The 26,823-nt window shown below is 48.6% G+C and overlaps 2 protein-coding genes across 3 annotated transcripts in view; one reads left to right on the plus strand and one right to left on the minus strand.

Moving 5' to 3' along the window:
- Positions 1-5,847, plus strand: part of tex10 (testis expressed 10) — a 31,567-nt gene extending 25,720 nt beyond the window's left edge. The window contains exons 13-16 of the mRNA XM_056286191.1: positions 3,508-3,588; positions 3,763-3,947; positions 4,341-4,551; positions 5,458-5,847. Coding sequence (XP_056142166.1) covers positions 3,508-3,588; positions 3,763-3,947; positions 4,341-4,551; positions 5,458-5,580 — 600 coding nt within the window. The 3' untranslated portion in view covers positions 5,581-5,847. The remainder of the gene's footprint in view (positions 1-3,507; positions 3,589-3,762; positions 3,948-4,340; positions 4,552-5,457) is intronic.
- Positions 5,848-5,868: 21 nt separating this feature from the next.
- invs (inversin) overlaps positions 5,869-26,823 on the minus strand; it is a 39,078-nt gene continuing 18,123 nt past the window's right edge. For both annotated transcript variants that reach the window (XM_056286193.1, XM_056286192.1), the window contains exons 6-19: positions 25,243-25,410; positions 24,798-24,978; positions 23,380-23,489; positions 23,033-23,204; positions 21,187-21,342; positions 18,992-19,113; positions 17,988-18,095; positions 17,795-17,901; positions 16,517-16,726; positions 14,423-14,637; positions 10,397-10,997; positions 9,489-9,643; positions 6,862-6,948; positions 5,869-6,769 (exon numbers count right to left, since the gene is read on the minus strand). In XM_056286193.1, the coding sequence (XP_056142168.1) occupies positions 6,654-6,769; positions 6,862-6,948; positions 9,489-9,643; positions 10,397-10,997; positions 14,423-14,637; positions 16,517-16,726; positions 17,795-17,901; positions 17,988-18,095; positions 18,992-19,113; positions 21,187-21,342; positions 23,033-23,204; positions 23,380-23,489; positions 24,798-24,978; positions 25,243-25,410 (2,508 nt within the window). In that variant the 3' untranslated portion in view covers positions 5,869-6,653. The remainder of the gene's footprint in view (positions 6,770-6,861; positions 6,949-9,488; positions 9,644-10,396; positions 10,998-14,422; positions 14,638-16,516; positions 16,727-17,794; positions 17,902-17,987; positions 18,096-18,991; positions 19,114-21,186; positions 21,343-23,032; positions 23,205-23,379; positions 23,490-24,797; positions 24,979-25,242; positions 25,411-26,823) is intronic.

Consider the following 26,823-nt stretch of genomic DNA (forward strand, 5'->3'; position numbering starts at 1 on the left):
TCGCTCTCTCTCGTTCTTTGTCAGTGTCTCTCTGTCTATCTATCTCGCTCTCTCGTTCTTTGTCAGTGTCTCTCTATCTCTCTCTCTCGCTGTGTCAGTCTCTCTCTCTGTCTCTCTCTCTGTCTGTCTCTCTCTCTCTCTGTCTATCTCTCTCTCTCTCTCTGTCTGTCTCTCTCTCTCTCTTTCTGTCTGTCTCTCTCTTTCTGTGTCAGTGTCTGTCTCTCTCTCTCTCTCTCGCTGTGTCAGTCTCTCTGTCTATCTCTCTCTGTGTCAGTGTCTGTCTCTCTCTCGGTCTATCTCTCTCTCTCTCTCTGTGTCAGTGTCTATCTCTCTCTCTGTCTATCTCTCTCTCTCTCTGTGTCAGTGTCTATCTCTCTCTCTGTCTATCTCTCTCTCTCTGTCTGTCTGTCTCTCTCTCTTTCTGTCTGTCTCTCTCTCTCTCTTTCTGTGTCAGTGTCTGTCTCTCTCTCTCTCTCTCGCTGTGTCAGTCTCTCTGTCTATCTCTCTCTCTCTCTCTGTGTCAGTGTCTCTCTCTCCCTCGGTCTATCTCTCTCTCTCTCTCTGTGTCAGTGTCTATCTCTCTCTCTGTCTATCTCTCTCTCTCTCTCTCTCTCTCTCTCTCTTTCTGTCTGTCTCTCTCTCTCTCTTTCTGTGTCAGTGTCTCTCTCTCTCACTCACACATTCCCTCATTGTTCTACTGTATAAAACTAAGGTTGGAGAATTAATTAACTCTTAACGACCTGAAATGGCTGTGGGCATGTTGCCAGATGGAGGTGATGGAAGGCTTCTAGAAGCAAAGAGAAACAAGGTTTTGGTAAATACTTCGTTTCCGTACACTACAGAAATAGTCTACGGCAGGGCTTCTCACTGAACACAGAGAGGAGAGGAGAGAAACTAGCACGACCATAAATGACAGTAACGAGTAGCCTACCCGCACGCCAGTTTTCGTTCGGGTTAGAGCCAATCAGAGGCAGAGTAGGGCGGGGCTTCGCAGAACATTATAAAAGTAATAACATATCAGAAGTTATAAGTGAGCTGATTAAATCTTATTTTGTTATCGCCAGGGTGGCCCAGTAGTTAGTGCGGTCGCCTCACAGCAAGAAGGTCCTGGGTTCGAGCCCCGGGGTAGTCCAACCTTGGGGGTCGTCCCGGGTCGTCCTCTGTGTGGAGTTGACATGTTCTCCCCGTGTCTGCGTGGGTTTCCTCCGGGTGCTCCGGTTTCCTCCCACAGTCCAAACACATGTAGGTCAGGTGACTCGGCCGTACTAAATTGTCCCTAGGTGTGTGTGTGTGTGTGTGTGTGTGTGTGTGGGCGGGCCCTGTGATGGTCTGGCGGCCTGTCCAGGGTGTCTCCCCGCCTGCCTCCCAGTGACTGCTGGGATAGGCTCCAGCTTCCCCGTGACCCTGAGTAAGGATAAGCGGTTTGGACAATGGATGACTGAATGAATGTTACCGCCAACCGTACCGGACCTCTGACCTCGATTAAAACTCAGATGCGGACCTTTGAATACTAAGTTTGACAACCCCTGGTCTATGGCAGCTCTTGTGGGGTTCAGAAATCAAACGCCGTCTTTCACGGCGGTAAAACACCATTGGGAATAGAGAGCAGGGAAGTGGAGTTCATAGAGTGGAATAAAAATCTGACCCTGGAGCTCATCGCTGCAGGAACACCTTGTTCACAGCCAGGAATGAAACCTGTTTCAGTTTATTATGAAGCTCGCCATTTACTCACTCAGGGGTTTGGCGTTCTTCCGAGCCGTCCCGGTCGCTGCTCCACCCCCTCTGCCGATCCGGGGAGGGCTGCAGACTACCACATGCCTCCTCCCATACATGTGGAGTCGCCAGCCGCTTCTATTCACCTGACAGTGAGGAGTTTTGCCAGGGGGACGTAGCGCGTGGGAGGATCACGCTATTCCCCCCCAGTTCCCCCTCCTCCCTGACCAGCCCCCCCGAGACCAACCAGAGGAGGCGCTAGTGGCGCAGTGACCAGGACACACACCCAAATCCAGCTTCCCACCCGCAGACACATGTTTCTGTAGGGATGCCCGACCAAGCTGGAGGTGACACGGGGATTCGAACCGCCGAGCCCCGTGTTGGTAGGCAACAGAACAGACCACCATGCTACCCGGACACCCCTGGGTTTGGTGTTCTGCTCAGGGACATCTCGACGCGTTTGGTGGGAAGGGCTGAGGATCAAAGCGGCAACCCTCCAGTTACCCGACAACCTGCTCCACCTCCGAGCCGCCCCAACCCAATTAAGTAAATCAACCCAAGCAAACCAGGTGGTGTGTTTGATGCGGGTCATTAAAACCACCCCTCCGGGAAATAACACATTAGCCGTGTGTTGGACGGTTGTTTAGTTTTGATGACAGACCGGCAGACTCGCACCAACTTGGTTTCTTTGCTCAGTGCGCAGGAAAAATTTGATCCCATCACCCGACAGACGGCAGACTATCGTGCCCAGCCGGCACGTAACTGACCTTCAGTGTTGAGGTGTGGTTGAAATGGTGTCAGTTGTTCTTTCAGTGTTAAAAAAAAAACATTGATGGACGGTGATTCGCTTTGCAGAATCGAAACAAAATCCAGCAGCGATCCAGCCTTGATCCAAGACGTGTCCCTGCAGACCCAACTGGCTGTGTCTGCGGGTGGGAAGCCGGATGTGGGTGTGTGTCCTGGTCGCTGCACTAGCGCCTCCTCTAGTCGGTCAGGGCGCCTGTTTAGGGGGGGGAACTGGGGGGAATAGCGTGATCCTCCCAAGCGCTACGTCCCCCTGGTGAAACTCCTCACTGTCAGGTGAAAAGAAGCGGCTGGCGACTCCACATGTATCGGAGGAGGCTTGTGGTAGTCTGCAGCCCTCCCCGGATCGGCAGAGGGGGTGGAGGTCGGAAGAGTGGGTGTGGGGTAATTGGCCGGATATAATGGGGCTGAGTCCTTACCGCAGTGGCCTGGGTTCGAGTCCGGCCCGGGCCCTTTGCTGCATGTCACCCCCTCTCTCTCTCTCCCCCCTGCCTGTCCTGTCTCTCTCGACTATCACTGTCTATAATAAAAGCGGAAAATGCCTAAAAAAATGAAGCGCTAATAGAATTGAATCACATGATGTCTCCATCTTAGCTGCTCCATCACTGTCATGGCTGTTGGAAAATCAGACACGTCGAACTATACGTCCAGAGTTTTATCCTCGAACAGATCTGATAGAAACGAAACTAATTCGCGTTTTGATGGTTTGCGACTTAAGAAAGTTTGTGTCGGAATTCGCTGGACAGTTGAGTGGAAACGAAGCTGATGAGAACACGAAGGACATGATGGGATCGTTCACCATCAAGGTAACGTAGGCTGCAGGTTGCATGGTAATACCAGGTGTGAGCAGGACTTGATGATGGGGGGGGGGGGGGGGGGGTCGGAGCTCCCACTGCACTGGTTGAAGCGACGAGATGGAATAAGAGTTGCATCATCTTCCACCTGAGCCATGAAATGATTTCTGCTGATAGAAATGTCTGTCATTCACAGGAGGTCTGCCACTGTCTGGAGATTATGGGCTCACAGTCTCAGTGCTTTGACATTCTGCAGAATGGCATTTCCAAATTCCTGGTAAGGAAAAAAAAAACAAACAAAATCATCAGGGGGGACATTTCATCAGAATGGTCCTCACCGTATCCCATCTATTTATTTGCTTTTATTCTCCCATTTCTGATTGGACGGCGTGGAACGGAGCGAGCGACTGCCTATCAGCATGTCTTGTGTGTTCATCTCCCTGTCCTTTAGACCCGGTTGGGGGTGGTGCCAGACAGCATGGCGGCAGGGCTGCTTAGGGCGGTGTCACGACTCCTGGACCTGTCCGTCCTGCCCAGTGAGCCGGTGTTGCGGTTCCTGTCCCAGTGCTGCCTCAGCCTGCTGGCACTGCTCATAGCCCTGCAGCAAGAGGCCCCCACTGAGACCAACCACAAGAGGTGTGTGTGTGTGTGTGTGTGTTGAATGAAGAAGCTCTACTGACTCTTTTAGAGCAAATTCCTCAGTTAATTGTCCTATATGGTTTTCAGTCACCCTTGGTTGCAGATCAGCAACCATAGGCCTGCTAGTTATCAGATGTGTTATGGTCGTGCCACCTTTGTATACTATTGATTACAGGTATTACCAGTTTTCACCACTAGAGGCTGATCTTTGGCCTTTTTAATTGTGCACTGCGAGACCAGTAGGGTTCCATCATCTTGCCCAGGAATATTTTGCTGTTGCAGATGAGTGGCCGGATAGAAGTTTGACCCTAGGCAGGGATGGTCTCTCGACTCGGTTTGCCGTCAGTAGCCAGTTTACCAAAGGGAGCGCTCTCCCGTCACTCTTTGCAGGGAGGCGCTATGGGGCGCGTGTTTTTCGGCCCTGAGCACGGTTCCCCGGCTGCTGCGGATGGTCCTGCAGTCTTTGCGCGTCGGAGACCTGTGTGAGGAGGACTTACCGCAGCTGGGACAGATGCTGTCGATGCTCCTGCAGCACACGCCCCTCCGCAACCACCTGCTGGCCAACGGGCCGCTGCTTCAACACGTTATACAGGACCTCACGGTAAACACACCCCACACAGCCCTACACGGGGCCGAGAACAACTGAAGGAACCAAACTTACGACGCTGTTCACAGTTATGACTAGTGAGAATAACAATAATGATAATGAACATTAATTATAACGGGAATTATTATAATCCGTATTTTAATTAGACATTTTCTACTAGTGGGCAGGGGTGGTGAACGGTGGGTATGTTGCTGACCCTGGGGGTTGGTGGGGGGATTTTTTTTGCCTGGCTTGCTTTCTTTACTCCATTTTGTTACCTATTCTGTTGCCTGCCAACTGGGGGATCGCCGGTCGAATCCCCATGTTGCCTCCAGCTTGGTCGGGCGTCCCTACAGACACAATTGGCCGTGTCTGCAGGTGGGAAGCCGGATGTGGGTATGTGTCCTGGCCGCTGCACTAGCGCCTCCTCTGGTCGGTCGGGGCACCTATTCAGGGGGGGAACTGGGGGGGAATAGTGTGATCCTCCCACACGCTACGTCCTCCCGGTGAAACTCCTCACTGTCAGGTGAAAAGGAGCGGCTGGCGACTCCACATGTATCGGAGGAGGCATGTGGTAGTCTGCAGCCCTCCCCGGATCGGCAGAGGGGGTGGAGCAGCAACTGGGGACGGCTCGGAAGAGTGGGGTAACTGTCAAAGATGGTTGAATCAGTTCATCTGGATACAACGTTAATGACAATAAATTAAATTAATACATTTTTGTTGCACATATTTTCCTTTTCATATGAATTTTCGCAGACCACTGTTGCCGAGGGGATTGGTGGGCAGGTTTTAACAGTCAGTTGGCGGCCCCCCTGCTAATGGCTGTGGTGGGGAAAACACCAATAACGATGACAATAATAATAATATACAACGTTGATAACTGCTTATTGAATCGTATGTGTGTGTGTGTTTGTGTGTTAGAATTACTACCATGGTGAAGCCAGGGAGCAGTGGCTGACAGACCTGCTGTACTGCTACAGCGTCACCGTGGCTCACAGCTCCTCCAACTACCACGGCGGCCTGGAGCTCCGGGACATGTACTGACTGACCACGGCCAGCCGAACCCGCCCGCCAACACCCAAACATCAGCCCGGGCAAAGGACGCCGACGGGGCTGAACTGTAAAAACGTGTGTACACAAATAGAACACTTAAGACAGAAACACAGAGGTTTGTGTATTTCTGTTTTGTAAGTGTGAATGATCTCGTTTCATTTTCAGCCTGATCGTCGTTTGCTTTTTTAAATGTGAGCGTGGTTATTCCTGTACCCCTGCTTTCCCCTACTCGGTGACATTTTTGATAAGGAAAATAAAGATGACAACTTTTTCCCTGTTGTGTAATTTGTGTTTATTAAAAATCATTAAGTTGAGCTACACATTTACAAGTTACTCCATAGTGACGACACAATAAAGGGCTGTTTTCTGTACAAAACCGGGGTAACTGGAACAGGGCCGTTAACAATACTGCCTCTCCCGGGCGATACTGGAAGACTACTCGTGTGTGTGTGCATGTAGCCGGGGGGGGGGGCTGCAGGTGGGCTAGCTGTATGACTGGTTGCTGATGGACGGGGTCATTCTTCACAACCGCAGGAAAGGTTATCTAGGTGTGTGTGTGTCTGTGTGTGTGCGTCTGACTGAGTTAGAGAATGAGGGAGGCGGGACTGTGTGTGTTTCTATCATAACGGATGAAAGGTCATCTCTTACATACACCGTTTTCAAGGCTCAGCGTTTTTTGGGTTTTATTTTTCAAAAGCCGTCCAGCGTGCCGAATTTTGCCACGAGAGGGCACTGTTACATAACCTCGCACGAACAGGAACAACTTGAGGATCCGTGGAAAGATAAAATCTGGGTGGAAGACCAGTTTAAAAATCGGGGTATTTTTCGGTGAAAATCGGTAAAAACCGAAAACGCTGAGCCTTGACCATTCTGGTAGACTTGACCCCACCCTGTGAGGTCACGGCTGTGATGTCATATGGCTTCATTTTAGCAAACTTGGCACTCGAGGCAACAACGTACTCGGGACTTCTACAGAGGCGAGGCCGCCGGCCGGCCGAGAGCGCATCAAACAATACCATTCTATACATGTGTGTGTGTGTGTGTGTGTGTGTGTTTGTAAAGCCTCAGTGTTTCCCCCGGCCTCGGGTCCCCTGTCCAGCGCTATGCGGTCTCAGGTGGTACGAGTACTGCTTGGCTTGACTCACTGTCTCACACAGATGCACACAATCTATACCGCTCACTGTAACACAAACATAAAATTACACATATATATTGCTACTCAACCAAAAAACAACAATGTGTGTGTATGTTTGTGTGTGTGTGCTTGCTTACGCTGGCTCTGCGTGCGTAGAGACAAGTCCAGCAGCAGCTGAGACTGGGAGCCTCGAAGCGAACGCCCTCGCCTGGCCATAGAGTTACCTACACGCATGACAAACGAGAAAAAAGAAAAATACATGAAATTTAATTTTGTGCGCCAAAATGGGGGGGGGGGGTCATAAAACAAACACAACTTTCCATTGACGGCGTTTTATTTGCAGTGAATGAACGTGCAAATACGTCTACCAGGTCCAGCCATCCTCCGTTATATGGGCTTTCCCCACTGCGTTAACTGGTTGACCCGGTTTGGCCCGCGGGTGCGATACCTAGAATGTAAACCTGCAGAGTTTACTGCAGAAAAGGCCCCCACAGCTCAGCGGTTACAGCGCTGGGCTTGTAAACCAGGGGTCGGCAGTTCAAATCTCTTCCTGGGGCCTTTTTATTGTTATTTTGGCTCCAACAATTGATTTTCTCAACTGGCTCAGCCATCCCTGACTTTATATATACATACACTACCGTTCAAAAGTTTGGGATCACCCAAACAATTTCGTGTTTTCCATGAAAAGTCACACTTATTCACCACCATATGTTGTGAAATGAATAGAAAATAGAGTCAAGACATTGACAAGGTTAGAAATAATGATTTGTATTTGAAATAAGATTTTTTTTACATCAAACTTTGCTTTCGTCAAAGAATCCTCCATTTGCAGCAATTACAGCATTGCAGACCTTTGGCATTCTAGCTGTTAATTTGTTGAGGTAATGTGGAGAAATTGCACCCCACGCTTCCAGAAGCAGCTCCCACAAGTTGGATTGGTTGGATGGGCACTTCTTTGAGCAGATTGAGTTTCTGGAGCATCACATTTGTGGGGTCAATTAAACGCTCAAAATGGCCAGAAAAAGAGAACTTTCATCTGAAACTCGACAGTCTATTCTTGTTCTTAGAAATGAAGGCTATTCCATGCGAGAAATTGCTAAGAAATTGAAGATTTCCTACACCGGTGTGTACTACTCCCTTCAGAGGACAGCACAAACAGGCTCTAACAGGTACTATTTAATGAAGATGCCAGTTGGGGACCTGTGAGGCGTCTGTTTCTCAAACTAGAGACTCTAATGTACTTATCTTCTTGCTCAGTTGTGCAACGCGGCCTCCCACTTCTTTTTCTACTCTGGTTAGAGCCTGTTTGTGCTGTCCTCTGAAGGGAGTAGTACACACCGGTGTAGGAAATCTTCAATTTCTTAGCAATTTCTCGCATGGAATAGCCTTCATTTCTAAGAACAAGAATAGACTGTCGAGTTTCAGATGAAAGTTCTCTTTTTCTGGCCATTTTGAGCGTTTAATTGACCCCACAAATGTGATGCTCCAGAAACTCAATCTGCTCAAAGAAGTGCCCATCCCACCAATCCAACTTGTGGGAGCTGCTTCTGGAAGCGTGGGGTGCAATTTCTCCACATTACCTCAACAAATTAACAGCTAGAATGCCAAAGGTCTGCAATGCTGTAATTGCTGCAAATGGAGGATTCTTTGACGAAAGCAAAGTTTGATGTAAAAAAAATCTTATTTCAAATACAAATCATTATTTCTAACCTTGTCAATGTCTTGACTCTATTTTCTATTCATTTCACAACATATGGTGGTGAATAAGTGTGACTTTTCATGGAAAACACAAAATTGTTTGGGTGATCCCAAACTTTTGAACGGTAGTGTATATATATATATATATAAATATATATATATAAATGATAAGAGCTGTAGCGAGAGACGGATGGAAAGAGAACTGGGGCATGTTTGCAATAAAATAATTAGCGAGCAATGAAACAAGGTGGCTGCTGATCGGCACACTCGCGTGACCCCCGTCTACAGACAGGGGCCCGACGTCTCCAACCGAACGAAAAAAAAATAAAAGAATGGGTTTCATTAATGTGTCTGTGTGTGTCTGTGTGTGTATGTATGTGTGCGTTTGGCTCCATGAGGGACTATGTGTGTGTTTGTATGTGTGTGTGTGTTCAACAGATAGCTCAGCCCAGTCGCCTGACATTCCCCCTGACAGCTCTGAACTTTTCACAGTGCCAGGACTGTCAAAGAGAGAAGGGGGGGAGAGAGAGAGAGAGGGGGTGAGAAAGGAAGAGACGAAGTGAGGTAGGTGGCGGGTATCGCATCAGATTGGGGTGGGGGGGGAGGGGGTGGCTAGGTCCATCTGTCTGTCTGAACGGTGTTTGTGCACGTGTGTGTTTAGCCGCGGCGAGGTTTCGGCCCGTCCTGCCGTCATCACCTGGTGATGTGTGATGAAGGTCAGGCCTGTCCGCGGGGCAAAACCCTACCAGGGGTTATTACAGGCGTACGACCAGGCCGATAGTGCCCTGCTATGTGGCTGGGAGTAGCGTTCCAGACACCTACACGTGTTTCCTCTCTCCGGAATTAGCCGGTGACGCTGTGCACTCTTTCGGGGGTCTCGGAGAGACTCCGGCATCGCTCTCCCGCCTTCTCGTCCCGCATCCGCTCCCGCTTTTCAACCTTCCATCTTAATTTACCAACATCCGTTGGGAAACAAACTGTCATCCGAGGTCGCGGCTTTCCCCGCCGTCGACAACGTTTATCCAGACCGGACCGGACTCCTAAACCGAGCGGCGGGCCGTTTTACCGTAGATGCTTTGCAGCACGGCGCTTTTGCTCGCCGCCGACTTGCTGGGCGCCGCTCTGCTTTCGGTCTTCTTCCGGTGGGAGGCGTGGCTTGGATCGGTCGACTCCGCCCCTCCGAAGGTCTTGGCCCCCCTTTGTCCGCCTCTTCCGTGGAGCCTATGGAGACACACACACACACACACACACACAATCAAATTAAAAGTGGAGGAGGGCACTCAGAGGTCCACAAGCTGGCAACATCTAACACAAAAACGCACTAAAGCAGAAACAGTTTGTTTAGGGTAAATAATGGCAAGCGCACAATACAAAGATATAATAATGAAGTTGAATGGAAACAGAGGGCCTCCTGAGGGTGGGCTGGCAGACCCAAAAAGAGACCAGTGAGCGTGTGTGTGTGTGTGTGTATGTGTGTGTGTGTGTGTGTGTGTGTGTGTGTGTGTGTGTGTGTGTGTGTGTGTGTGTGTGTGTGTGTGTGGACACACATGAGAAAAAAGAGAACCAACAGGCTGCTGGTAGCTATTAGAACGGCACGGCTGAACTTTTAGCCTCTTGTTAAAATGCTTATGAGCGCTTCAGATTATAACCTGTCTGTCCCCCTGCCTCCTCTTCTTCGCCCCGCCGCCCCCCCCCCGTCTCTCCCCCACCCCACCCCACCCCCCTCAAACGCTGAAGTGTTGATAGCATCCAGACTATCGAGGAGGTGGTGGTGTGTGTGTTTTCATGTGTGCGTGGTTATAGTGGAGATGAGATGGGGGGGGGGGGGGGGGATGTTGGCACATGTGGTCACCACATGGCGCTGCCAACTGGCCCACCACCAGGGGAAAAGGCAAGCTATTGAATATCTAGGTAGGAACACACACACACGCACACACCGCACAGACGCACACTTCCAGTCCAGAGGAAACCCACCTTCTCCAGGCTCGCTGGATGGTACACGCAGCCTCGCTCCTCTTCCTGTGGTGCTGCTCCTTGTCGTGCTCCCCGTGCATGTGCGCGGGTTCCCGTGCGGCGGCATGAGTGTGTGTCCTGTTGGAGGGGGTTTTGTGGTTCGGGGGAAAATTATACCTTAACGAGTGAGTGTGCGTTTGGTCGCTGGGAGCTGCACTTTCTGAACTGTGCTCCTTGTTGTCCCTGTGTTGGTGTGGAAAGGCGAGTGTGTCGGTCCTGCTGGGAGCTGTTGGTGGTGCGGTGGTGTGGCGTGGAAGGTCTCTCTTGTTTGAAGGGGCGTGTTCTCTGTTGATGACGTCAGCAGGGTCCGCGGCGGGGCAGCTTGTTCGGCGCGTGTTTGAGGAAGGCCGTCTCTTGACCTTAGCTGTGTCTGGGGGTCTGTGTCGGGGACCTGGGCTGGGCGGTCGGCTGCTGGCAGCAGGGGAGAGCCGCCCCTTGGGTCTGGAGGTCTTGGGGGTACAGGCCGAAAGGTCGGAGTTCACGTGGCGCTGAGGGGTCGACGTGGCAGGGGCCTCGCACGGCTCTGGCTCCTTGCTCCTTCTGGAGGATTTGCTCCTGTGAGCTGTATGGAGGAGAAAAAGAGAGACAGACAGAAAGAGTGGGGCAGAGAGAGAGAGAAAGGGTGAGTGAAAAAGAAAGACAGGGAGGGAGACCGAGAGAGAGAGAGGGGTTGGGACACATTCCTGTGCTGGGTGCTTATTAATAATCATATCTGTGTGCTTGCAAACATGAAAAAAGTACTGCAGTAAAAAAAAAAACTACAGCTACAACTAATTTTTTTTTATTTTATTTTTTATTTTTTCCCCCTGGTTCTCCCCAATTTTATCCGTCCAATTACCCCACTCTTCCGAGCCGTCCCGGTCACTGCTCCACCCCCTCTGCCGATCTGGGGAGGGCTGCACACTACCACATGCCTCCTCCGATACATGTGGAGTCGCCAGCCGCTTCTTTTCACCTGACAGTGAGGAGTTTCACCAGGGGGATGTAGCGCGTGGGAGGAGCACACTATTCCCCCCAGTCTCCCCCCAGAACAGGGACCCCGACCAACCAGAGTGTGGGTATGTGTGGGTATATGTGGTCCTGGTTGCTGCACTAGCAACCAGGACACGTACCCACATCTGACTTCCCACCCGCAGACACGGCCAATTGTGTCTGTAGGGTTGCCCAACCAAGCCGGAGGTAACACAGGGATTCGAACCGGCGATCCCCGTGTTGGTAGGCAATGGAATAGACTGCTACGCTACCCGAACACCCCCTGATATGATATACTTTAATGATCCCTGTAGGGAAATTACACTCTGCATTTAACCCACCCTAGCTGTGTAGCTAGGAGCAGTGGGCAGCCGCCGTGCAGCGCCCGGGGACCAACTCCAGTTTGTCTTGCCATGCCTCGGTCGGGGGAACAAACAGGAATATTAACCCTAACATGCATGTCTTTTTGAGGGTGGGGGAAACTGGAGCACCCGGAGAAAATCCACTGCAGACACAGGGAGAACATGCAAACCCAGAACCTTCTTGCTGTGAGGCGACAGTGCTAACCACCGGGCCACCCAGCTGCCCAGTTTAGATGACAGAAAATCCCTGCTCAGCCCAACGACAAAACAAGTGATTGAATTCAGACATACTCAGGCACACTTCAATTTAACTATGACAAAAAAAAAAAAAAAGATTTTGATTTTGACAGGGCCAGCAGAGAAGGTCCTGACAGCCCACATCTGCATGGCATTAGGAGAGGGGGCATAGAACACTGTGTATCTCTATATGCTGATGACCTCCTGCTTTATGTTAGTGCCCCTGTAACTATTGATCCTGCAATTGTGTCATTATTAGGTCAATTTGGAGCTTTCTCTGGCTATAAATTAAACCTCCACAAAAATCAAATACTTTCTACAGATCCGACAGGAGTCTTTGCCTTTTCATTTATCTCAAGTTGGTTACAAATATCTAGGAATACACATGACCCGCTCTTTCACATCTCTGCTTGAGGCTAACTATATGCCTCAAGTTAGCCAAATGAAGGCTGATTTTGAGAGATACTGTAGTCTACCCCTTACTATAGCTGGGAGAATACCATCAGTGAAGAACATACTTCCCAATTTTCTTTATTTGTTCTAGTGCTTTGCCAGTCATCTTATCTAAGTCATTTTTTAATTCAGTCAATCAATCTATAACCTCCTTCATTTGGGAATAATAAGTACATTCTCCAAAGAAGTCGTGAGGTAGGTGGACTGGGCCTTCCTAGCTTTATTCATCATTACTGGGCATCTAATATCCAAAAGGTACTATTTTGGCTCCACCGACCAGATAGAAACTGGTGTCTGCTTGAGACACAGTCTTGCCACTCTTCATCTCTTCCATCCATCCATCATTATCCAAGCCACTTACCCCAATCGGGGTCACGGGGATGCTGGAGCCTATCCCAGCAGTCATTGGGCGGCAGGCGGGGAGACACCCTAGACAGGCCGCCAGGAACAGGACAGGCCGTCGTCTCTTCCAGTTTTAACATATTTCTCCCTGCCACTGAAACCCTCTCAATTTACATCCCATCCTGTTGTGCTCTCGTCCCTCAAAATGTTTAATCAATTTCACTGCCACTGTAAGTTCACATCAGCTTCAGTTCTTGGTCTTAGTCATAGAAACCATCTATCCCTCCCCCTCTACAATCGACTCAACCTTTAGACAATGGGGTTTGAATGGTCTTATGAGCATTAAGGATTCATACACAAACAATACATTTGATAGTTTTGATAACTTGTGTAGAAAATATGGCCTCCCACGTCATCATTTTTTTTAAATACCTGCAGATCTGCCACTTTGCCATGGAAAAATTTCCCCTCTTCTCCTGACCTCCGACCTGCCACAGTGTTGGAAAAACTCCCTCTTAGCTTTGATGATAAAGGACTTGTCTCTGTATACTTTCAACTGATGTCTTCCAGTGATCAAACCCTAAACAAAATTAAAACTAGCTGGGAGGATGAACGTGGTATGGATCTGCCTGAGGAACATTGGAAAAAAAGAGCTGAAGAGGGTTCACTCCTCACCATTATGTGCTAGACTGGGGCTCATATGATTTAAAGTTTTGTACAGGGTTCATTTAAGCAAAGCCAGGCTTGCTGACATATATCTTGGGACAGGCGCTAGCTGTGACAGGTGTTCCTTCTCTCCAGCCAATTTACCCCATGCATTCTGGTCTTGTCCTCAGCTTGACAACTCCTGGGCAATGGTTTTTAAAACCATCAGTGAGGTTCTCGGGTTGACATTAAGACCTTGCTCACTTATAGCTGTATTTATTTGGTATAGCAGATGAAACTTTGGGTTTAAATGCAAACCAGTCTGACATCATTGTATTCACATCACGTTTGGCCCGTAGGAGAATTTTGGTAGTCCAGAATTCTACCGCTCCTCCATTTGCTGCTGCTTGGCTGGAGGATGTAATGTTTTTTTCTATAACTAGAAAAGATTAAATTCACACTGAGGGGATCTGTGAAGAAGTTCTACTTGAGATGGGAACCTTTCTTGTCATATTTTGAGAATTTTATGGAATGACCCACTGGATGAAGGCATTTGATTGTAGCTGGGGATTTTTTTTTTTTAATTGATTACCTCACAGGATGGTTGATGCGATGTAAATGAGTGTATTCTGAACCATCTGACATAGATATGCGTGGGCCTGTGCCGTGAAGAGAGTGCAGAGATACGGCTGTGATAATGTGCACTTTTATTTGTGAAAGGTTGTCCAAGTTATGTTCGGGGAGGATGGGTGAGGGGAATCTTGTTGAAAAAGGAAAAAACAGAGGGTAATGTAATGAATTATGTACGCTGTATTGTCCCATTCCTTCAATAAAACATGTATTTAAAAAAAATCACCTTTTTTCTACATTTTTATGAGTGAGACAACATGACATCATGATCTGGGTGGCACATATCAAACAAATTAATTGTGAATGCCAGCTGAGCATGTCGCTGGGCCCTTTAGGATTTCGGTACCTCTGGGTTTCCGTCCAGCCTCTTTGCTCTTCGTTAGTTCGGCTTTGGACGACTTCTCGGTTCCCCTTGTCGCGTCATCCACCGATAAGTCCCTCACGCTGTCAGCCAGGGGTTTCTCCTGCTCCGGTCGGGCCGACGAGGTCTTTCGTTTCTCTGCGCTGGCCAGTGACATCTGCTGCTCCGCCTCCCGTCTCCGTTGCTCCTCCTCTCGTTTTCTGGATGCAAAACGACACGAGACGTTTTAACGTTTGTGTTATCCCAAAGGGAATCGAAGTGAAACATGACGGCATGGCCCACCGGCCAGCAACGAAGAGAACCGGTGAACAAGCAATAATCAGATGAATGAGTAAACATGCAGACGTTTCAAGAAACAGTTGGGTTTATTTTATTTATTTATTTTCATGGTGGGGGAAACCAGAGAACTCGGAGAAAACCCACCGCAGACACGGGGAGAACATGCAAACTCCACACAGAGGATGACCTGGGATGAGCCCCAAGGTGGGCCAACCCTGGGGTTCAAACCCAAGACCTTCTTGCTGTGAGGCGAGAGTGCTAATTCGGCCACTGTGCCGCCCACAACATAATCCTTTCGGTGATTTTGCGTCCAGTGCAGTCACTTTTCGGTCCGCTCAAACTTTTAATAAAGACAACGAGATGATCTTAAGTGCTGGTTTGACTGGAATGACCTGGGCCATGACGTTTGTTATGACGCTGAAATCCATGTTTTATCTCTCAGAGCAATGAACGGTTTACTGGGAGACACTCCTCAACACTTTGGCAGGAGAGAGAGGTTTTTTTGGGGGGGGTCACCCAGATGTTTTGGTCCTCGATCAAATGCGCTTGTCAGAAATTTATTACTGTTTTCATTATTGGCGTTATCGACTCTTAACCATTTGACTATTTTCTATTATTAGCAACGCCAGTACAAAAGGCTCCATAGAACAAATCATACATTTTTCTGGACTCGGAATCGACATCAATCACAAAAATCTATTGGTGCTCTTAACATCTCGCTTTACAAAAATAACATTTCACCATCACACAATCTCACCAGAGCTCTTTTTTCTCAATGGAAATATGAATTCTGCTCATTACAGTGACAGTATATGTCAAGGAATCGGGAGAGTTCTTGTTTTTGTGAATAAAAACTCGAACCAGAGATCTGCATCTAAGCAAGGCTGCCAGCTGGAGGAGGAAACGGGAGTTTTGTGCCCCCCCCAAAACAAATTCACCTCAATTCAGCATGGGGGAGGATGGAAGAAAGGTGTGACGGCAAGCAAATGACAAAGGAAAACACGCCAGGAGAGAGAGAGAGAGACAGGGGGAAGACGTATGTGTGTGCAGGGATGACAGATACAAAGATGGATATGGATGGGGTGTGACCGATCCTGAGTGGGAACAGAGGAGAACGAGACGGACAAATAAAGAACAGAAGACAAAAGAAGAAGAGATGACTACAATGCCTGAGTGTGAACTGAACTGAAAAAAAAAACCACTGCGCTGTAAAGAAAGACACTGCGTGACTGTGTTACAACAAACAAAATACAGCCCTACAACCAACACGGGGATCGCCGGTTTGAATCCCCGTGTTATCTCCAGCTCGGCCGGGTGTACCTACAGACACAATTGGTCGTGTCTGCGGGTGGGAAGCTGGATATGGGTATGTGTCCTGGTCGCTGCACTAGCGCCTCCTCTGGTGGGTCGGGGCGCCTGTTCGGGGGGAGGGGGAACTGGGGGGAATAGCGTGATCCTCCCCCGCGCTACGTCCCCCTGGTGAAACTCCTCACTGTCAGGTGAAAAGAAGCGGCTGGCGACTCCACATGTATCGGAGGAGGCATGTGGTAGTCTGCAGCCCTCCTCGGATCGGCAGAGGGGGTGGAGCAGCGACCGGGACGGCTCGGAAGAGTGGGGTAATTGGCCAAGTACAGTTGTGGAGAAAAGGGGGGGGGCACAACGGCAGAAGAGACGCCTGCTGGGTCATCGGCAACCGTAATGTGTTTCAGTTTGTGGGAGCGACCTCCACGTCTGTGTGCCTGTGTGGTAAATATCTGTGTTTGGTGCACGGCCGTGGGCGTGTGTGCGCCCGTCTCTCACTTGGCGGCGTCCTTGCGCAGCTGCTCGTGCCTCATGAGGAGCTGTTTCCTCTCCCTGAAGGCCTTGCGCACGGTGTAGCCCTTGTAGACGGCCTGGATGGAGGCCGCAGCGATATCCTGGATGGCGGCGATGGACAGGGCGCCGTGCTCCAACATGAACTGGGTCACCTCGCTGTGCTCCCCAAGCAGGGCGTAGTCCAGAGGGGTGTACCTGCACACCACACACACACACACACACACACACACACACACACACACACACGGTTTCTATCTTTAACCGCTAGTTCTTCAGTTTTTGCACATTTTTTCCAACAGACACGTGTAGAGAAGATCCCAACACCCTTACTAAGGTACAAGCCTTGATTCAAATCCAAAGAAAAGGGTCGCCCCACTACCAAAATACAAAACACAAGTTTGGAAGCTGCTTATCACACTATCACAACTTGATTGACAGGTCTCTTAATACGAGGACTGACAACTAAATCTGAGATTCTGATGTTCTGTGACGCTGTAGAGGGTTTGTTCACTTCGCTAATGGTTGTAAAACAGACTCATATTTTATATTACGATAGCGTTAGAATGACACAAATAGCTTATTCCATTCCATTCCATTATCCAAGCCCAATTAGGGTCCCAATTAGGGTCGCGATCCCAATCAGGGTCGCGGGGATGCTGGAGCCTATCCCAGCATTCACTGGGGCAGCAGGCGGGGAGACACCCTGGACAGGCCGCCAGGCCATCACAGGGCCGACACACACACATTCACACCTAGCGACAATTTAGTACGGCCGAGTCACCTGACCTACATGTCTTTGGACTGTGGGAGGAAACCGGAGCACCCGGAGGGAGAAAACCCACGCGGACACGGGGAGAACATGCAAACTCCACACAGAGGATGACCCCCAAGGTTGGACTACCCCGGGGCTCGAACCCAGTACCTTCTTGCTGCGAGGCGACCGTGCCGCCCTTGGATCAGTGGAAGGAAATCGCTTATTTTCGATCGATAACTCAAACTCTTCAGTTATGTGTGTAAATACACCACAATTTCGCATGGTCAAATAAAGCACAAATTGGGCCTTTATTTAATACTTTTAAGTACAGATACTCTTCCAAGATCGATTGAGAGTTCTACTGATTAATACTGGGTTTGTTGGTTTTTTCTACTTTACAGTCTTTTGTTGCTGTCCTTGTGTGCTTATGTTGAGCACCGACACAAATTATTCCTGGTTTGTACCGACTTACTTGGATTTCGGTTAAACACACACACTCCGCCCCTCACCTCTCCTCGGTGTGCTCCATGTGGTTGGGGAAGGCATTGTAGCCCAGCAGCAGCTTCACGGCATCCAGGTAGCCGTTGTTACAGGACCAGTGCAGAGCGGTCCGGCCCTTCAAACACAGACACAGGGAAGCTAATCAGATACGATGCTGTGCAGGTTTGTATCAAGCGGTCTGAGGTGTGGATGGATTCGTACTTCCTTGTCTTGGATGTTTGGGTCGGCGTTGTTCTCCATTAAAACCGCCATGCAGGTGATGTAGCCTCCATAAGCAGCACACTGCAGAGGAGTCCGTCCTGCGTGGTCCTGGACAACGGTACACTCAATCATAAAGCCTCGTCAATAATCCAGTACAAATAATAATAATAATAATAATTCTTTATTATTCCTGGTCGCTGCACTAGTGCCTCCTCTGGTCGGTCGGGGCGCCTATTCGGGGGGGAGGGGGAACTGTGGGGAATAGCTTGATCCTCCCAAACGCTACGCCCCCCTGGCAAAATGCCTCACTGTCAGGTGAAAAGAAGTGGCTGGCGACTCCACATGTATGGGAGGAGACATGTAGTAGTCTGACGCCCTCCCTGGATCGGCAGAGGGGGTGCAGCAGTGACCAGGATGGCTCGGAAGAGTGGGGTAATTGACCAGATATAATTGGGGTGAAAAAGGGGGAAAGTTCCACGAAACATAAAAAAAAAACCCAAAAAAAACCAAGTAACTAAATATAGCTTAACTAAGATGTGAAACAGACTGCCTTAACAGTTGTCAATAAAAGCTGAGTACAACAGTGATTTGTGGACCAAATTGTGGTAAACTATAATATATGCCATATAATACAGAGCTTTAGGGCAAGGCAAAAATTTTTTGTATAGCACATTCATACACAATGGCGACTCCAAGGACGTTAGAGACATAAAAAATATAAAAAGACAGGTAAAAGATGAATTTAAGAGATAAAGAGATCATTTAAAAATGCTAAATTAAGACGTAATAGGTAAGAGGTCATTTACCATCTACACCACATCATGGTGAGCTTTTACAGTATTTCAAACTTATAATTTTGCTTGCGAGCTTATTCCTTTACAGTCCTCATATGTTTAAAATTAATTCTGAAAGTTCGTTTATTTTACGTCACCACCGCATATGGCGCACAGCTCGAAATTACATTAGTGCAGTGTGTGTGTGTGTGTGTGTGCTCATATTCATACCTGTACATTAGGACTGATCCCATTCTCCATCAGAACCTGGCACACCTCGGCGTTCCCACCCAGAGCTGCCCAGTGGAGAGCGGTGTGACCATCCACATCAACCAGGTCCACACGAGCAGAACCTGCAACCATTTTTTTCTTTCAAACATGTAAGCCTTAAGCCAAACCATCATTTACAATAATAATCTGTATGATAATAATAGTTATCCATCCATCCATTATCCAAACCGCTTATTCTGCCCTCAGGCGCCCCGACCGGCCAGAGGAGGCGCTAGTGCAGCAACCAGGACACATACCCACATCCAGCTTCCCACCCGCAGACACGTGTCTGTCGGGACGCCCGACCAAGCCGGAGGTAACACGGGGACTCGAACCGGCGATCCCCGTGTTGGTAGGCAACGGAACGGGCCGCTACGTTACCCGGACGCCCCTGTAGCTGCCAAAGTAGAAAAACCGTCAATTTTTTTTTTTTTTTTTGCTCATTGAAATTCAGTGAAGTTTGGGGTCAGCGTAGCCTGTCCACACCGCATCTGACATATGGAGATGTGATCAATCCCGTCTTCTTTGCGTCTTTTGTTTGCCCCATTCGTCATTTTCCTTGCCTGGCAACCAGACAGATCTGTGAGCTCATGTTTTACATTTGCTCTGGCGTCTCACCGCCCTCCCTCCCATCCTGACACATTTCCAGCCGACCTGGCCCTGGTCGGACCAATCACAGCCGTGGATCTAATATGGTGGGGTTTGATACGATGACGTAAGCCTTATTACCCCCCCCCCTCCCCGCATTTAGGGACATCTGGCTCTAATTGGCTGGTACTCGTTGCCTCCATTGGTTAAGAGGGTCAGCCAATCAGGGCAGAGTAGGGGCGGGTCTTGCTGGAACGCGGGTGGGGGGGAAATAACGCTGACGTACAGAGTAGCGCCCCCGGCTGCCGCCCACGTGATGTTCCGTCGAATCGCGACAGTTTTAAACAGACTGGACGGTATATTGTCTCTAAAAGAATCACAAACAACTGCACTTAAAGCTCTTGTGGATAAGATGTGTTGGCCGTACTTCCGACAGGATTTGGTAAAAATGTAGGCGCTACGTCACACGTTTCGTTGCTCTGATTGGTTGAAGGACTATCCGGAGGCCTTTTGGTCGGTGCCCGTTGATAATGCCCCTTGGAAATGGAAAATGAGGAGCCAGACTAATTAGCATTCACGAATTCGTCTGGTTCCCAGACTATAATTTTCCAGAAATGCCTAGAAACTGCAAAACGAACTTTACAGTATTTTTCAATTAAGATATACCAGAAGCAGACACTCCAAAGTCCATCATTTTGTTATTTAACTTGTTCTGAACTGGAATAAACCATTCACTTCACTCAGCTCTTTTTCTACAGGGCCTTTTTTCTAATGGTACTTTTTTTGTGTCTGGTCACCTTCCTTTTATTTTTCTGAAATAAACCAATTTACACTTTATCAACTTGGTTAAATGTTTCACTTTCCTAACAGAATAGACCAATGTTATATGGAAAGAATCTAAGCTGATTAAGCATAAATGTATTCTTTTCAGATTGTTACTTTTAATTAATCAGTTTTTATGGAACTTTTATTTATTTTACTAACTCAGTTTAAACTTGTCTGTATGTTTATAAAATTTGTCCATACTTTTATTTCCCAATTTGCCCTCAAGGATGAATGAAGTATTTCTGATTCATCTTATTTTTGCTTTTTTTTCTTCTTATCTTTTGCCCGTAAAGCACTTTGAATGACCTCTGCAACGATAAGGTGCTATACAAATAAACTTGCCTTACCATATAAGGAATCTACAAAAAAGAAACCCCATACGATCAGATGAAAAAAATTACAATAAGACGGACAAATATAATTAAGTGCTTGATCGAATTCATTATTTTCTTCAGATAGGCTCCAGCATCCCCGCGACCCTGAGAGCAGGCTGGGCGGTTTGGATAATGGATGGATGAGGTGAGGGAACAATTGTGGTAAAGAAATTTCAAAATGTCTACCGTGAGTACAAATGGGTAAAGATCATGTAAAGCACACATAGAAAGAACACAAAGACTTTGATTAAAAAGTATATTTTCCAGCAATCAAAAGTGGACAAAAACCTGAACCGAAGACAGATTTTTGTGTGTGTGTATGTGTGCGTGTGTGTGTTCGCTGGTTTGGGACTGCCCGAGCGCACACACCTTTGATGAGTGTGAGTATGACATCTCTGTGACCCATCTCACAGGCGCGGAACAGCGGCGTGTGTTTCATCACATCCAGAGAGTCGACCATGGCTCCCCTCTCTAACAGCAGCCTCACCGTGCTCACATGACCTGACAGGGATGCCGCATGCAGTGCTACACACATACACACACACACACACACACACACACACACACACACACACACACACACACACACACAGGGATCAGAAAATCTGATTAAAGAAAGATAAGAATCTGGATTTAAATGAAGCTTAGTGTGAGCTCGGCTACAAAAGCCTTCCCTTTCCCTGCCAACTCATCCACCCTCCATTCATTTGCAATCACCATTAACTATTAACCCATCAGCCTGCTACGTCACATGATATTTCAGTCAGCCTCTGATGTCTTCTTGTGTCTCTTTAATCCTAATTTAATGGTTCTTGTTGTTTCAGCTTCACACACATTTTCCCCTTACCATCACCCCCCCCCCACCAGTGTTGTGGCCCCATCCAAGCCCTCAGCTGCACATTTCTAGAGCCCTAATTTTAGGGTTTCACCCCTTATAAACCATTTTCTCTTACAATGGGGTCGAAGCCAAAGACCGGATTATCCACCATTCGCTTTTCTGAATTAAAATTCTACGGTCGCAAATCAAGCTGCCTCTCTCCCAAACGAACTGGGCAATAAACACCCCAAGGGCTCTTTGCTCCTCCGCCGCCTCTGGTTTGTGCATTCATCCCCTTAATGGCAGCTCCTCTGCGGGCCGAGGCTGAACCCCCGGTCAAACGAGGGTTAAACAGACAAGAGGAAAATTCACTGAGGAGCAATCCACTGAAGCCTCCTCTTGGCTAAACCGGCTCCTGTCCCCTGACGGCGGGGATTAACAGTCAAGTGCACGGAAGTGATCTGGGCACAAGTCAGCTCCGCTGCCCTTCACACCACCTCATTAGCACGACCGGACCAGCGCGCATTATGCATGCATAAACGACAGCTACCCGAATGAGCGGAGGAGGGGGCTATCGCCATGGAGATTAGAGGTCTAAACAGCCCCCCCCCGGGGGGGAGGGGGAGTCTGAGCATGACATGCAACCATGTGTGTCTGTCTGCCTGTATGTGTGTGTGTGTGTGTATAATAAAATCAGCTTCATCAGTATAACACTTTTCTAAAACAAAAGTTGTAAAAGTGCTTCACAGTCGAGACAAACAAAGGAAATAGAAGCAAAGTCACACAAGAAATCAGTGGTGGAAAAAACAAAGATGCAGCCAGAACGGTCGGGGGTGGGGACACAAACCCTTGTTAAGGGTCACATGTTTGAACGTGTGTGTGTATACGGTGTGTACCTCTGTGTGGGTGGGTGGCTGTTTGCATGTGCAGGATCAACAGACAGGGAAATTATGGGTCATTGCTGGGAGTGGTGATTGGTGATGAGAGACTATTCAGCAGGCTGACCGGGTTACGCTCATGTTCACTGACAGTATCGCTTCCCCATCTCTCTTCCTCCCTCCCTCAAATGCCCTGGGGGCATCCCCTGTACGTCTGTTCCCCACGCTGGGGGAATCCCCTGTGACATCATCATCCCCGGGCCTTCAGCAAGGAAGCCCAGCACCTGCGTCACCTCATGGGCCACATTCCAAAACAAAGACAGCAGAGAGGCGTGTGCTATTGCATCAGTGTGTGTGTGTGTGTGTGTCTGTGTGTATCTTGCCGATGCCAGGGCATTTAGGTCATCACATTCTGTAAGCCCACAGAGGAGGAGGAGGGGTGTTTTGGGCAAAACTGTGAGACAGCCCTTTTTCACTTCCTCATGGAAAGGCAAAACAGCTGTCCGGCACATAGGCTCACCGGTGCCCCCGTACTTGTCGGCCATGTTGATATCGATGTGAGGGGAGAGGCTCAGCATGGTGCGCAGCACATCATCGCTGCCCTTTCCGGCGGCCCACATGAATGCCGTCCGCCCCTCCAGATCGGGCTCGTCCTTCACTGAGGGATGGGACAGAAACACACCCACGGTCTCCTATGCACAAAACACAAAACCACACACACAAAATGGGGTTCAGGAATTTGGAGCCACAACTTCATAGATGTAGCTTAAAGATAATATCACACATTGTTAACACATTATAAAGATTTACTGTATGCCAAATAATGCTGATTTAAAACATTCTCTGGTGTGTGTGTGTGTGACATACAGCATTATTGCTCTGAGCTCCGTAGTGTAGGGGTGTTGCTCCCTGGCTGTCTGAGGGAATGGTGCCTGATGTGTTTCTCTCCAACAGCAGGTGCACAATCCTGGCATGACCTGAAAAACACCAACATTATTCTCCCCAGACCAACCAGAGGAGGTGCTAGCGCAGCGACCAGGACACATACCCACATCCGGCTTCCCACCCGCAGACAAGGCCAATTGTGTCTGTAGGGACACCTGACCAAGCCTGGAGGTAACACGGGGATTCGAACCGGCGATCTCCGTGTTGGTAGGCAACAGAATAGACCACTATGTAACCCGGACACCCGCTCACAACTCATTTTACGGGAAATCACTAGATAGATTAGGATAGCTAGCTAGATAGATACTTTATCGTCCTACTTCAAAGAATCTGTGGCCACAGCCTATACATCAAAATACAAGTACACACAAAATACCTGTACATACAAAATATATCATTCTGTGACTCATTTTGGCTCCAGACAGGCGTATCTTATTATCAAATCTTGGGCATTCTCTGCTTTCTTAGATCAGACGAAGAGTGATGTGTTCATCTCTCATCATCAGTCGCTTCTCCGGGGTCGGGTCGCAGTGGCAGCAAGCTAAGTAGGGCACTCCAGACGTCCCTCTCCCCAGCAACACCCTGCAGCTCCTCCTGGGGGATTCCAAGGCGTTCCCAGGCCAGAACGGACACGTAGTCCCCCCAGCGAGTTCTGGGTCTGCCCCTGGGTCTCCTCCCAGTTGGCCCTCCTGGACCAGTCTGCAATGCCGGAAGTCGGCACACCCTGCTCTCCGCCTTTGCCTACCGCCCGGCCTGCATTGCACCCTAGCGGCGCTATGTTGTTTTTCGCGCTGGGCCCGACCGGGCCCCACGGGCCAAGGCCTGGCCACCAGTGATATGTTATCTTATCTTATGATATGATATGATATATGTTATGATATGACATGATATGATATATGTTATGATATGATATATGACATGGCATGACATGACATGATATGATATGTTATGATATATATGATATGATATGACATGAAATGATGATATGATATGACATAATATAGTATGTTATGATATGATATGACATGATATATGATATGATATGATATGACATGACATGACATGACATGATATGATATGATATGATATATGAGAGGGGGAAAGGGTGAGGAGAACGGTGTGTAACACAGATACTTGATCAGATTAAAACCGAGGCGATGCTTTCGCAATTAATGCCACACCGCATATCTTTCAAATGACAGAACCACCACAACACCCCTCCCTTAAGTCTTTATACCGGCAGTCCAGTCAGCAGTAGATCAACAGATAGATACTACATACAGACATGCACACACACACACACACACACACACGCGTTTCTAACACCTGTGAGGGCTCACCTAGCAGGGCCGCCCAGTGCAGCGGTGTCCTGAAGAGGTTGTCATAAGCCGTCACGCTGCAGCCCTCGTAAGACGTCAGCACCTCCACCACCGCCTCATTACCATCAGCAACGGCAAAGTGCAGAGGTGTGCGACCCTCATAGTCCTGCCAGTTCAGCAGGGACTCGGTAGGGGCTGCCTCCTAGAAACGTACAGAAATGGATAGGCACATGCACGGCTCACACACACACACACACACACACACACACACACACACACACACACACACACACACACACACACACACACACACACCATTTCCACAGCAATCAACATAGGTGAAAAGAGACCGACCGTAGTTCCTTGGATTAACAGAAGATGGGAGATGGGGAGGACCTGAAGCCCACGGCCCGAGTGTGTCTGTGTGCATCTGTACATGTGTCGTGTCTGTTGTTGGAGTGTTTACCAGTATGCAGCGGACGGTCTGCGTGGCGCTGGGCTCCTGGCTGTGGGCGGCCCAGTGCAGCGGGATCTTCCCCTCGCTATCTGGGATGCCGATGTTGGAGTCGTGTTTGATAAGCAGGCGGACGTGTTCTGGCCTGTTGTAGAAGGCTGACCAGTGCAGAGCGGTTTGCTGCAGAGAGAGAGACATACAGACAGACAGACAGACAGAGAGAGACAGAGAGCGAGAGAGAGACAGAGACAGAGACAGGCAGACAGACAGACAGACAGAGAGAGAGAGACAGACCGAGAGAGAGAGAGCGAGAAGGAGAAAGACAGACAGACAGACAGAGAGCGAGTGAGAGAGAGAGAGAGACAGAAAGAGCGAGACAGACAGACAGACAGACAGACAGACAGACAGACAGACGGAGAGAGAGAGACAGAGACAGAGAAGCGAGAGAGAGAGAGCGAGAGGGAGAGAAAGAGAGATGTGTGAACAGAGAGAAAAAGAAAGATGAGGAGTTTGACAAAAAAAATGGGGGTTTGGGCAGGTCTACTTGTCTGTCAGGCGCAACTTTGTGTGTGTGTGTGTGTGTGTGTGTGTGTGTGTGTGTGTGTGTGTGTGTGTGTGTGTGTGTGTGTGTGTGTGTGTGTGTGTGAGTGTGTGTGTGTGTGTGTGTGAGTGTGTGTGATAAGCACAGAAAATATTAATAGCACAGTGACATGGCGAGAATATCCAAGGGCGAACCCCGAGTCAAACAAAGCCCGTATTGACGTGACGGCGGTGATGTAAGACGGTGCTCGGCCTCCCCCTTCATTCCACACAGGCTGCCTGGGCTATTCTTAGTCCCACAGAAAACACATGACGCCGACTTGATGATGCATACTGAATAATTACAGTACTAACCGCTGATGTCAAATAGATACCAGCACCAGCAAACGGAGGAGATTGTGCATCTGAGTATGCGTGTTTGTATTCATGTGCGCAGTCTTCGCAAAAATACAACACAAAGCCACAGATTGTTAAATCATTCTTTGCTATGGTGTGTGTGTGAGTGCGTGTCTGTGCATCTGTATGTGTCATTGTAAGCTCAGCTCGCAGCGTATACAGATCTAGTAAGTCAATTATCTCTTTGTAGCATATTGGTCAGATGCCTGGACCAGCTGGTTCTGACCCGAGAAAAACAACGGACAGTCATCGGCAAACCTTTTTACATCTGTATAATTAATAAATCTTTGTTAGTTATAATACAAATAATTAATCCACTCCGTATTCTCGTTTTGTGAGATCCATGTGAATATGGGGTAACACTTTCTATGAAGCTTGCATCTATAACGCCCTATAAGTGTAGCTATAAGTACTTGTAAGAGTCATTATAACCATGTACATGCCCTCACAACACCTCATATCCACCTTTATGACACATTGTGTCAATTTAAAATGGATTTATGCATTATAAATATGTCATCATTAGCCTGTTTATCTGTCAAATGTCATAATGCATCATAGCCAACTTGTTTTGCTGAAGTTTTGTAGAGATGCATAATGAGACTTCAGTGCTATTTCACAGTCTTGAGCCATAGCTGTTAGTCACTGTAATACACA

Source organism: Lampris incognitus, chromosome 9 (assembly GCF_029633865.1).
Source record: "Lampris incognitus isolate fLamInc1 chromosome 9, fLamInc1.hap2, whole genome shotgun sequence".
Taxonomy (NCBI): Eukaryota; Metazoa; Chordata; class Actinopteri; order Lampriformes; family Lampridae; genus Lampris; species Lampris incognitus.